The sequence below is a fragment of the Podarcis tiliguerta genome (genome assembly GCF_965153285.1).
Source record: "Podarcis tiliguerta genome assembly, chromosome: 4".
Lineage (NCBI taxonomy): Eukaryota > Metazoa > Chordata > Lepidosauria > Squamata > Lacertidae > Podarcis > Podarcis tiliguerta.
Genome location: NC_139537.1, coordinates 57,183,717 through 57,197,133, shown reverse-complemented (window position 1 = coordinate 57,197,133; position 13,417 = coordinate 57,183,717). Strand labels below are relative to the sequence as shown.

The following is a 13,417-nucleotide window of genomic DNA, read 5'->3' as shown; positions in this document are numbered from 1 at the left end:
CTGTCAAGTGTTCAGATGGATCACCAGTAAGAATTATTTTATACTAGGGAGTCAAAACAACAAACCTGGCTATGAAGTGGTCTACATGAGCAATAGGTGAGGATGAGGCTCGAAAATAGTCAGATCTAGAAACATTCAACTGGGGGGGGTTTTGTCCTGAAAGACATACTAGGAAATATTGTATAAAAATTGATATATATGCAAGCAGAAATCTTGTCTTTAGTGGTGAGCCAGAACAGGGTAAATTCTGTTAGGCAAAGCTTTTCACCCTTACAAAAAAGGGCACCATATCAGCAGTCTTGCGAGGACAGGGGTGAAAATGTTGAGCTCTTTTTTAAAATAACAAAAGCCACTTTGAAGGTTACTCGCTGCACGATACTCTGAAGGATCCTCCTCATCTCTGTTGGAAAGCCCTTTGCCAGGAGCTGATCCGTGTCCCTTCCATTCTCTTGTTTAAATCATTTGTCAAAGGAGGGAGAGGGTTCACACTGTGCAGTGTCTGACACAAAATGTACCTTTTCTTTTGCAAGAGGTGGCTTGCCTTTGAGTGGAGCTTGAGCCACCCAACAGCAGGTTTCCTCCAAGATGCAAAACCCTGCAAAAATTCAGTGCACCGCTACCTACTTTATTGTAACTGTTTCTGTTCTTCACAGGAGCTGCTCACGGCCTTTCATCCATCCTACAGATGCTGCTTTCCTACTATGAATATATTCCGCCTGCTGATCAGGAACTAGTATGGCAGAGTGTTGACTTTCTTATGGATCAAGAGCAGAATTGCAACTGGCCTCCAGAACTAGGAGAGATGATTGAACGGGAGAATGAGCTTGTGCACTGGTGTCATGGCGCTCCAGGTTCTTCTCAATGTAGATGCTGTGAAGTAGATGCCAGAAATTAGTCATTAAAACACAATTTCACCCAGTGCTGTTTTGCTGAGAAACAGGCCAAATTCTATTCGTAACATTTGATGTGAGGCTGCCACATTTTTAACGTTACGCTCTTACTTAAATATTTTGTATTACTGAAGTGACTAGAAGATCAGACAATGGAGGGAGCTCTCAAAACACATGGAGATTCCTTTGCTACTGCAGCCATTAGAAATCTGAATGCAGTGCAGCGTAACTTGTTCATGTGACTATGACAGTTTACTTGCATTACCAGAATCCGGAGCATCCTTTGAGGGACTTCTTTCTGGTGGAAATTGATGCAGAGAGCATCATGGTCCTTCTGGGACTAAAACCTACTCATGAAGAATCAAACAGGGTCAATCACATTTGTGATCAGCCCTATTCATTCTTTTACAACATCCCCTCTGTATATAGTAATGCAGCTCAGAATGTAATACCAGCCTGATAAACTGCTTAATTGTGCACTGCTGCATGTCTAGTGGATTTGCAGCAATGTAAGCAACACATACATTCTTTAAATCCCACCTTCTGCAAAGTGTCTCCCCCCCAAGCCTTTTTTATTTATTTTAAAAGCCCACCAGTGATCTTTGCTATCATCTATGCTACCAGCCCCTCCTTATCATCCCACCTTTTCCTGCCCATAATTTAGATTGCAAACAAGCATCTTGGCAGGTGTTCCCCCCGCCCCCTTAATTGCAGTAGGCAATAGGGAAGGTGTGGAGAACATTTCGCCCTGTGGATGTTGCTGAACTGCAACTCCCAACTGCCACAGCAAGAATGGCCAATGGCCAAGGATGATGGGCATTGTAGTTCAGCATCACTTGGAGGGCTGCAATAGGGAAGCAGGTTAGTGAAGTAGAGTACTTTAGTGAGGATAGCTGGGGATTTGATTTAATTTTAATTATGTTCTTACATTTATATTCAGCTTTTCTTTTCTTGTGGAATCATGGTTCCCAGGCAGTAACTGGCTAGACCTGCTTGGCTCTTCTCATGTCTTCAGAATATATCTTATCTATCTATCCATCCTACTATGAATTATATCATTCAGTCATAAAATAAGATACCTGAGTGGGCAGGGGTGGGCTTTTAAAACTGAAAAACAGTGATTATTCCTGTTACCAGTCAACTAACCTGCACTTCACACCTATAAATATGAAGGAGAGAATACATATGATCTTATGTAGTAATTGTTCCATTATTCATTTCTTCACTGGTACTTACAACATTTCTTTGGTTTGCTATTTTCCTAGGCATTGCATACATGTTTGCAAAAGCATACTTAGTTTCTAAGAAGCCCCAATATCTAGACAGTTGTATCCGCTGTGGAGAACTAACTTGGCAGAAGGGACTACTGAAGAAAGGACCTGGAATATGTCATGGAGTGGCTGGCAGTGCTTACGTGTTCCTGCTCCTATACAGGCTAACTGGAAATTCTAAGTACATCTACAGAGCACAAAGGTTTGTTCTTTAACAGAACCTCTTTGAATATTGGTGTAATCCTTGCTCGGCACACTTTTTTGTTGTAGATCATATTGCTTTTTAATGCTCCTTTAAGTTTAAGCTTCTTGGAGGTAACAACGTCCCTGTTGTATTCAGACTGATTTCTCTGCAGTGAAGAGAAGAGACCTAAAATGCCTCCCTAAGGACCAAGTTAGATGTACCATTAAAAGCATTTTTCCATTTAATGGACTTGTGAATTTTTTAAAACATGGAAATAGCTGCTGTAGGGGTCTCCTAGCAGCAGAGGTGGGGAAAGAGTATAAACTCCCCCCCCCCAGCTGTAATACTATTTTTTAAATAAAAAAAACCCTGGGCACTGCTATTTTGAATTGGCATCAATAGGAGCTTTTCCTCCCAATGCAAATAGCAACATGGGAGGTAGAAGAACATGTTTTTCATTGGGATCACAGCAGAAGACAATTTGTAGGATCACTTTCTGAGGTAGTGATATTGCTCTCCCCCCTCCCCCCACACATACATGCACGGCAGCTATTTCCATTTTTTAAATAAAGAAAAATCATGCGAATAAAATGCAATAACACAGTTTTAATGTCATCTGTGGCTTGGCCCTAATACTCCAAGCAGTGAGGAGCAACTGTTTAGTTTCTTTTGAATGAGAGAGCACTAGGGTGTTACGGCATTTCTGTGATATTTTCGTTATTCAAAAATATAAAAGCAGAGCATACACATGGAAGCAAACAGGCACTCCTCCAAGTCAGTAGATCCACGTCACCACACCAGATCCCTCACCCTGCACCCCAAAGTACTTCACCTTGGGCCAACTCACAGCTCATTCTCCATCTCAGCCTCTGTCTCTGTGGTCTCTTCAAAACTGCCAATTCACAGCTCTCTCTGTTTCCTCCTCTGAAGGTGAATTGCCTATTCAGGAAACATTCACGGCTATTAAACAACATTAACATTCTTTTGCCAAAGGTGCTGACTCCTATCAGTTGTCACTTTAAGCAAAACTAAAGTGATAGACCCAATTACTGGTGTCATTCAGAATAGCACAATAGCTCCTCCATGAGGCTTTTAGAGCCCTCTGACTCCAACGGACTAGGAAGCCAGATAAGCCGGAAGAAACAGGACAAAGGATTGTTATCTACAGCTTCCTGTTTCTGGTGCGCTACGAATGGAGTCTTCCCCAACACCATGGGAGACAGACAGACAGAGATAATCAGAAATGGATGGGGAAATTTCATTATCTGCATTCCTCTTTGAATGGAAGAGGAACCAGGCTCTCACCCGCAGTTTGCCTGGTGGTCTGGCATTTGCTTCCCCATGGAATGCGAGGGCAAGCAAAGGCACTGAGTGCATGGAGCACTCTGGCTGCCGTGACCACCCCCACCCCCATCCTGTTCCTGGAAGCACAGGTTTTCCTGCTAATTGGATTTTAATTGGAGTACACTACAGACATGTGCCAGAGATGATGAAATTAAAAACAGCGAAAACAACCCAGCTCCAAGGATGTAAAAGGTTTGGACTGAGAGCGGATTTCATTCGGTGAAAGAGGCAGGGGAGCCCACGGTTTGCTTATGTAAAGCTTTTTTCTACATTTATGATATGGCAATCCTCCCCAGAATGCAAGTTTTATTAAAAATATCCGCACAAGTGAGGATGGAAGAAATTGAAATATAATATGGAATTTAACAAAACTGGAACTGTGTGTGAGAGAAAGGAACTGAGAGGGAAGGGGGAGAGAAACGATATGCTTTGAAACTATAGAGCAAAGTCCTCCCTAACCTCCATTATCCACAAAGGAATGTATTCGAGATCATGATAATTGGCCATAAATCAGCGACAGGGAGGAAAGGAGTCTACCAGCTATGGGAATACAGTGGTACCTTGGTTTACGCACTTAATCCGTTCCGGAAGTCCGTTCTTAAACCAAAACCATTCTTAAACTGAGGCCTCCTGTTGCCGGTGCCCTTCCACTGTTTGGATTCTGTTCTTAGACCAAGGTAAAGTTCTCAAACCAAGACACTATTTCCGGTTTTGCGGAGTTTGTAAACCAAATCGTTCTTAAACCACACTGTTCTTAAACCGAGGTACCACTATAGATGTTTTTGGATTAACTATCTGCAGTCTGGATTCAGACCCTTCTTCCTAGGCTGGAAAAATGGTGAAGTTGGCTTGTTTATGGAAGTCGAATCACGGGATGAAGCGATGCAGTGACTTTTAGAAACTGTGAGATAACAGCTTCTCCTGGGGCATGATGGGAACCATCAACAGTTGCAGAAATGAACAATACAACACCATATATGGATGGGGAAACCTCATGGCAAAAACTTTCACACACAGGAAAGAAGAAGGATTATAGCTATAGTTCCTCACTTGAAACTTTACAAATTATCTGTTATACCAACATGAATAGAAATCACAAGGTTGAAGCTGCTATATAAGAGATTATTATATCTGAATGGAATGTGATGGAAATTATCAAAACTTTGGAATGCAGAAGAAATGTAGAAGAATGAACTCATTAACTCTAGCATGCGAGGGGGCCAGTTTAATTAAATTATATAATTTGACACTTGATTAATTGGTATTAATAATTGTATTAACTGGATAAAATTGATATTGTTATAATGAGGCTATTGGAATGACACTGGAAAATTATATATACATATACATATATATATATAGAGAGAGAGAGATGGATTGTTATCTACATCTTGGTATTTTAAAGTTTCTGAAGTAGTATTTTGTAGTTTGGCTTTGGAAAGTAGCTATGAGTATTAATAAACATATGAAGACATAGGCTTCTTTTTACCACAGAAAACCTTGACTCTTATTTCTTGCTATCTCTACGATCAGCCAAGAGCACCTTCTTAATTTCTGCATCAAATTAAGGCTGGAAGGACACATAAGGATGCTTTTGAAGGTTGCACCACAGCTGTGGAAGCTAGGACAGCTTTTCATCCCAAAGAGAGTCATCCTTTGAAGGCTTGGTCTTGGATGCATTTCATGATAATTGCAAAAAAACCAAAAACCCTAAAAACAAATCACACATTTGCTGGTTCATCGTGGGTGGGGATGTGTGTTACTTTGCTTTTGTATTATAGAGATATGAGTAGTAAAGGTTTTGGTAGAAACTGCAACCTGAGGTTTTTTCCCATGGGAACCAAGACACCACTATCCTTAATGGATTTTTGTGATTCCCCCCTCCCGCCCAGATCTATGGAGCTCAAGTTGGGATCCAGAAGGTCACCTAGTCCAACTTCCACATTGCAACACGTGGTCCCCCATCCAATTTGAAACCATACCAAGACATAGCTTAGCTTTGTAAATGTGCTAGCAGTTATATTGCTGCCATACTCTTTCATTGAAGTTAGTGGGTTCTGGTGGGCTGAGGAGTTTGCAACAATGCAGCAGTGCCAGTGTTCGCTCCATGTGTGAGGTCAGGGGTGGTTTAAAAATGGTCTGGATGCCGCCGACCACACAGCCAGGAAATGAATCTGTCCATAACACATAAGAACATATTTGATTAAATCTGGTTCCAAACTGAGGACAATTTTGAATCCGGCTTGAAATAGCAACATGTTGACGTTACTGTACAGAGTAACTCTCTCTTTTTTGTCTTGGTTTCTTCTTTCCCTTAGGTTTGCTGAATTCTTGTTTACTGAAGAATTTAAGGCTGGATCCCGGGAACTGGAAAGTGTTTACAGTCTGTATGAAGGTTTCTCAGGGACAGTTTGCTTCCTGGTTGACTTGCTACAGCCTAACCAAGCTGAATTCCCCCTCTTCAGTGTCTTTGTGTAAAATGGAACATGTTCCACTGCCGGGACAGGATAAAGGCACTGTTTCAGTTCACTATCAAGGAAAGCGATTTTAGAATATGTCCATTTCTGCATTGCCACTAATGAGATAGCCTTAACGTTGCCGGGTGCGGGGTGGGGAGAGCAAGTTTAACACACACACACACATATATATTCTGGGGCTTGGGAAGGGAAGCATGTGGTTTATAAATAATAGGTAGCAATTTTATTCGAAGGTTAGAAAAGGGTCTGGCATTTTTACAAAACTGAAAAGGAATCAAAATTCAGATGAATTAAGGGAAGTTAAATGAAGTTCACAAAAACTGACAGCGTTCTGTCTTCCACAAGGTAGATTGGTTAAAGGAAAAATGCAAATTTGGATTTCAGAGAAGTGCAAGTGGGGGAGAAATGTGAACAATGCATTATTTAAAAGCACACGAAAAGTATATTTTTATGGTACATTGGCACATTCCTTTGGGGAAGGCAGGCAATAAGAAAAGTAAAACTGTCAAACATGTTTGACATATTCCAGAAATTCATATTAGGGCAATGTCTTTATTAGGCCAACCAAAATGCCACAAAAGAGCATGCCAGGTTTTGAGCTCCCCAGAATTCTTCATGAGGTTAGGTTAGGTCATGAGGCAACAACCTGGGAGAAAGCTGCCCAGCAAGAGTCTTAAGATGGTTGTAGGAGGTAGCAGACATTAAAATAAAGCCCATTTTATGTACCTTGCAGGAATCAAGCTCCATTGTAGCCTCCTGGCAAGGACTAACTCATAATGGCATAGTGCCCTTAAGAGATGGGAACTCTGCCATTGTTGGCTGGGGATGAAAGGTGCTAGTCCATCAACACCTGCAGGGCCAGAGGTTCCCCACTTCAGTTCTAGGTCACTGTTTCCCAGTGTAGGCAGGTGAAATTGTTGCCTTTGCTTACCTCTTTGGCAACAGGTTTTCTCCCCTCATTCTAATCCTCAGCTACAGTAAAATTGCAAAATCCTGCAACAGAGATGGGTGCTTCTTATTGCACGGGTCCTCATCGGATAAGAAAATAATCTTTGCTGATGAGCTACATTTGGTTTCATAAAATATATTAAACAATATCCCCTTGGGTTGAATCTAAGGCTCCCTGTGGGTGATGTTCTGCTCTCAGGATGCTAAGGGAGCGAAGTAGAACTGGTGCAAATTGTGCCCCGCCCCCACCGCCACCATTAATTATAAAACAACTATATATTGTACAGTTTTTTCAGGAATGGGTAACAGCTACCTAAAATTGCATAAACAGACTGAAACAACGCAAGATCTTGTAGGAATCCAAGCCTACACATTTGTTTAGAAGTCCCTTGTGTTCAGTAGGACTCGCTGTCAATAAAGCGTGTTTAGGATTTCAGCCCAGGTTAAATTCTTAAATGTACTAGGTTGCTTCTCTGTGTAGTTAAATAGAAGTTTAAGTAATATAATGTGTTTTAATTATGCTTTCTTAAAGAAAATGGGTTATTAGTCTTTGCCATATATTGTGTGCCTATTTGTGATGTAAAATTCCTGCACCCTGGTGTGTTAATCATCCCCTAAGGCGCTATGGCCATTTGTGACTCATGAGGAACAATCTTCAGATCATAGTAAAGCCAGCTATTTTAACTAAATGTAGAATTATTGAGTAAAAGTATGAAATATTGTACAAGCATTTTTTATTAGAGCTGAGCTATTGTTTTAGTACCAAATATGTCCATGTTAGTAAATACCTATTGCTTTTCTACAGATTTAAAATTTGCTAGGAATACTGTGGTCCTAGCTTTGCTTATAATGTCCTCCCCTGACACTTTGTTTTTAAATGTTACAAATATTCTGGGGGGGCTGGGAAAGCAGCTTCTCCCCCTTGATCTCTCTGCATTTTGATGTTGTGCCATGTAACTTATTTCAGGGAGAAGTGCCACTTTCCGCCTCTTTACATAATATTATTTCAGTACTAGTCTGTGTATGAACTCTTATTCCTCAGCCAAGGCAAACAGCCACCACTATACTATATTATATTCAAATTGTTGACTGGAGGAGAAAATAGAATTTACAGGGAATGTGTCCAGTCCAGCAGCTTATCTCCTAAGGCAATCCCACGTGGTCAAGTAAAGGAGGCCCAAGTGCACATTAAAAAAATATAGATGACGAAGATGTAAAATCATTGTATGGATTTGTCTTTATTAAAAAGGAAGGCTCTTAGAAGAATTACATATTATGCTTCCACTTCTTACTTTCTGAAGTCAGCCATACCGTGGATCTCGAACACCTTGGCACCCAAACAAATCGGCTCCCGAATGATCAAAACCTGGAAGTGAGTGTTCCAGTTTTTGAATGTTCTTTTGGAAGCCAAACGTCCAATGGGGCTTCTTCAGCTTCCGACTGGCTGCAGGAGCTTCCTGCAGCCAATCAGAAGCCGCGCTTTGGTTTTCGAATGTTTTGGAAGTCAAACGGACTTGTGGAACAGATTGCATTCGACTTCCAAGGTACAACTGTATTGCCCCAGGTGTATTCAGTAGAGTGTGAGCTTCCCACCTCTGTGACATGAATATAGAATGCATACCTTGGTCAGGATCTGTTGGGTATACAGAAAATAAAATTTCAGCAAAGAAATACATAAGTCTAACAAATATCTGTCTCAGTCTGATATCGCAGCCCTTGACGCTGTCTTGCTCTTGCAACAATACAATTGGCTAAGTAGCTACCAGCGCGAAGGTAATTTCAAGGCAAGAAACTTACAGTGCAATCCCGTGCACATTTCCTCAGGAGCAAGTTCCAGCGAGTTCAGTGGGACTTATTCCCAACCCAAGTAAGTATGCATAGGATCACAGCCTTAAAGCGCAATCCTTAGAGTGTTTTCTCAGAAGCGAATCTCTCAAAGTTTAATGTGTTTAAGATCGCGGCCTTAGAAAATAACCAAAAAAAGTCTTATACTGCTGAGAGAAAAGCATACATACTGCAAAGCCATAAGCCAGCAATACTCAGGGCCCATGAAACAATACAGCATTTTTAGGGATGTGGCTAGGCGTATTCCAACAAAACAGCACAAATCTTGTTTCATCATACAACTATTTATTCCCCATATACTGCACTTAAAGAGTTGAATTGCCTTGAATATCAACTTCAATTATAGCAGGATTTTATCATAATTTGTGTGTACTGGTGAATAATTTCTGTTCATACAGACTTTGCTAGTAGTCCCTCGTGCTATCAATTTGTATATATACTTAAGTGCATATTTTCAGTGAACAATATTGTGATAAAAAAATATATTCTTGTGTTTACAAACTGTAGATAACATAGCTATGTTATTTGAAGAGAGCTGTTATTATACTTCTGGATGAAGTTTATCAAAGTTATTATTGCTTTTAGGTCTCTGTGCATGCTCCTCACATTTTGGCATGTTTTGAAAATTGTAGTTTTCACATGTTAACCCTGATAGTAATTGGTTATCAGTTAAGTTTAACTAAAGCAATATGGTATAGCAGACCATGATATTTAATATTTATTTTACAAAGCAGAGTGCTGCTTGCTGATCAAAAATATTTATAATGTAGTAAGGTTATATAGTGATAGACCAAAAATATTTTCTATACAATATTTGTATAATATATACAGTGGGGATAATATTCTTAAATCCCTCTGTTACATGTAGAAAGAAACTAATCTCAACCATTACATTCAGTGTTTAATCCTTGTTGCCATTTCCCTGATGGAGGGGAAAGAATACAGTGATAGTGGGCTTGAGCCTCTATTTGGGGCTATTTTTGGCAGGAGCTCAGAAATACAAACAAAGACTTCCACAAAATCACTTAGGCCTCATCTGCACTACACATAGTGGTTAAGAGCGGTAGACTCGTAATCTGGTGAACCGGGTTCACATCCCTGCTCCTCCACATGCAGCTGCTGGGTGACCTTGGGCCAGTCACACTTCTCTGAAGTCTCTCAGCCTCACTCACCTCACAGAGTGTTTGATGTGGGGGAGGAAGGGAAAGGAGAATGTTAGCCGCTTTGAGACTCCTTAGGGTAGGATATCAAATCCATCCTCTTCTTCTTCTTCTACAGCAGTATCATACCACTTTAAACCATCACTGTTTTCCCCAAACTACAGTTCCCAGGATTCTTTAGGGGAAAGCCATGACAGTGAAAGTGGTATAATGCTGTTTTAAATATGTAGTGCAGAGGGGGTCTTCAATCCTAAAAGGTGATGTGTCAGGGAACACTTACTTGGAATTAAGCACATCACTGTAAAGATGAAGATGATTACATTTATACAGCTTCCTATCAATGAATATTCCCTGACTAGAGAAAACCATGCCTTTGAGGATGATTTTGTCATTTGTTTGTTTTAGAGCGCCCATCATCCAAATAGGATGACAAGGGGTTCATAATACAACAATAAAAGAACAGAATAACTTAAGAATAACCACTGGATACAAAAAAATACTAAAGTAACTAAAATCAGAGGATTGCAGCTCCCCACATGAGTACTGCAGACCACAGAACCAGCGCACACAATGACCCTGACCATACCTCAGTATCAACCAAAAGCCTGGGTGAATAAGTAGTGACTTCAGTTAGTGACAAAATAAGGGTATCAATGCACCTGTAGAGGGAAGGAATTCAATAAACAGACGTCGCAGCATTATCACTATAAATGTTGGCATTGACTGAAGTAGATTCAAGCTCAAAATATTAGTAAAGACCAGAGGTCTGCTCGCAAATGTCCATTAACAAGTTCATGTGCTGGCAAAGCCACAAGCTGGTGGCAATGCGCATGAGGTAGTCTTAAAGTAATGTGTATATCTGAGAACCAGCAAAGAGCAAGAAGAAATGTTTTCATGTTGCTGATATGTACCCTTTATTAGTTACCTCTGTCCATGTCTTTCAGCACATGGTAGTCATTTCATTAGTATTGAAAACCCTCTGCTTTGATACCTGCTCAGTGTCATATATCGTCTCTTTACCAAACAAACTTGATTTATTCTTGTAGAATCGCACCTTAAATAAAAGTCCATGCTATGTTTTAAACACTGTGATATTTCAAAGCGTGTCTCTTGTACTCGTTTTGTATTGTACACTGGAGGGATAGTTAAAATAGGGTTGTTTTTTAGCTTTTAAAAGCAGTGATCAGAATATTGGCTTAGCAATGAGAGAAGAACTCCATGTATCCATGCTATTTATATTTAACCTATGTGATATTTTGCCTTAATTCAAATAAAGTATAACTGTATTGTGGCTATTTTGTATTTATTGGAACAACGGGCCAGTACAGATACAATGCTAAACTGTGGTTTGGGAGAGGGGCACCTCTCTCCCTCCAGATGTTGTTGGACTCAAACTCTCATCAGCTCCAGCCAGCAAGGTCAGAGAAGAGGGATGGTGAGATTTGCATAACACTAGCTGCTCCAGGGAATGAATTTTTAGACACTTTGGAAGTCCACCGTGACCTGTTTGCAAGCCACTTTGTGGATAAAGTAATGCACCAACAGAGTGAGGCAGGCAGAAGTGCTGTCAGCAGGGTGTCATGCAGTGAATTTTTTTGTAGGGGAACAGTTTGGACCAGAGGCACCAGCTTGCGAAGGTGATGTGGGGGTGGGGGGGATGATGTCCTATGTGTGAGCATTGCACCTCCCTCCCTAAGCTGGGCAGAAGCTTCCCGGGCTTTGGGAAGGAAGCACCAGGCTTTAATGCTTTAATACTCTTAATTTACCAGGATCATTTAAGGGACTAGCCTATCTATTCCCCTCTAGTCCACTGACCATTTGCCACTGGTGACAATGGGGAATGCACACCTGTGCAGCTTACAGTTTCATACACTTCAAACAATTCTCAGAGTGGAAGGAAATGGGTTTCCAGTGACACTGATGGGTGATGATATCCAGACATCCCTTGTGCAATGGACTCCTGCTTGTACAAATGGGTCTTCTGCTTCTCCCAGAACCTGCTGTACCCCCTAAAATCTCTTCCAGGGGGTTGGGACTCCTCCAGAGCAGATTGAGAGCTTGGGGAGCTTGCAGGGGGAGGTGAAGTAGGAGAGCCCTGCTGTTTCCACTCTGGCACAATGTTGAATCTCACCCAAGGTAGGTGCTTGTGGAATGTCAACTACATTTCTCCTCTTCTTTACAAAAAATGTTTTTAAAAACCAGCTGTTCTATACCTAAAAAACAAAACCTGTCTTTTGTAGTTTGAGTGTTTGCTTTTCTTTTGTAAGTCTGTATATGTGGTTGAACTATTTGTTCTGGCGTGGGAGGTGACTATACATAGGGCTCCTGATTGGTGTCATTTCTTTGTATTAAAAAGTCGAAACTAAACAATTACCTTTGGCTTACCTTTGTACTACAGCCTGAGCTGTCAGGCCACTATAAGAAGGTAATTCCTTGGCACAGAGAGCTCCACCCAAATGCTGGTCATAAAGTTCAAATACAAGCTGTGAGGAAGGTGGTAGTTGTTCAAATATGTTAATAGGACCAGGGAGTGAGCAAACCTTCTGTAATGCAGAACAAGGAAACAGTGGAGAGTCATGTCCACTAAAAACACCTTATTGGAATGTTTAGTGAACAATTCCAAACCTTAGCATTTATTAGAGATTAAGTCCTACTGAACTCAGAGGGACTTACCTTTGTGCTCTGTAATAGACCGCATATTTAAGATTTGTATACAGGAGCCTTGTGGAATCAGACCAATGAACCATTTAGTCCAGCTCCCTGTTCTCAAGTGTGGCCCACCAGATGCTTCACTTTTATCTCGCCTTTCCTCAAATTGGAACAGTGTGCATGGACCTCACCCCACCCATTTTATCCCCACGCCAGCCATGTGGGGCCAAGCCTGAGAGACTGTCCAGTGTGCCTCATACCTGGGCAGATACCTGAACCTGGATCTTCTCCTGGTAAGTGGTGTTGCCAGCTTGTTTTCTGACGAGGCTCATCTGGTGTTTAAAAAATACACCAGGTGGAGTATCTTATCTCTAGGAAAATACAGGCAATGGCCACCCATTGAATTTCTGCCTGTCAGGCATAAGTTAAAAGCATATTTAATATGTCTCTGGTTTGGTGGGAGGATGGCGATCCTAGTAGCAAACATACCAGGCAACTCCTAAGGGTCCAAGTCCCCAATAAAATATTTCAGGGGGCTGCCACCCACAAGGTCGATGGGCATTGCCATTCGAATGCTGAGCATGTGCTGTGACTTGTGAATGATTATGTGTGGCAGGGCTCACCTGCCCCCTCACCCGACATTTTACTC

The 13,417-nt window shown here is 41.2% G+C and overlaps 1 protein-coding gene and 1 long non-coding RNA gene across 3 annotated transcripts in view; one reads left to right on the top strand and one right to left on the bottom strand.

The window, feature by feature from the left end:
• The window catches only part of LANCL3 (LanC like family member 3), a 29,332-nt gene extending 17,922 nt beyond the window's left edge, over window positions 1-11,410 (top strand). The window contains exons 3-5 of one of the 2 annotated variants that reach the window (XM_083438946.1): window positions 654-863; window positions 2,156-2,363; window positions 6,008-11,410. In XM_083438946.1, the coding sequence (XP_083295072.1) occupies window positions 654-863; window positions 2,156-2,363; window positions 6,008-6,167 (578 nt within the window). In that variant the 3' untranslated portion in view covers window positions 6,168-11,410. The remainder of the gene's footprint in view (window positions 1-653; window positions 864-2,155; window positions 2,364-6,007) is intronic. The other variant, XM_083438947.1, reaches the window with a different exon arrangement.
• On the bottom strand, window positions 608-12,750 carry LOC310676795. The gene is made up of 3 exons (XR_014510753.1): window positions 12,505-12,750; window positions 3,178-3,284; window positions 608-870 (listed from the first exon to the last, which is right to left on the bottom strand). It is a non-coding gene; the product is annotated as an uncharacterized lncRNA (long non-coding RNA).
• Window positions 12,751-13,417: the final 667 nt, after the last annotated feature.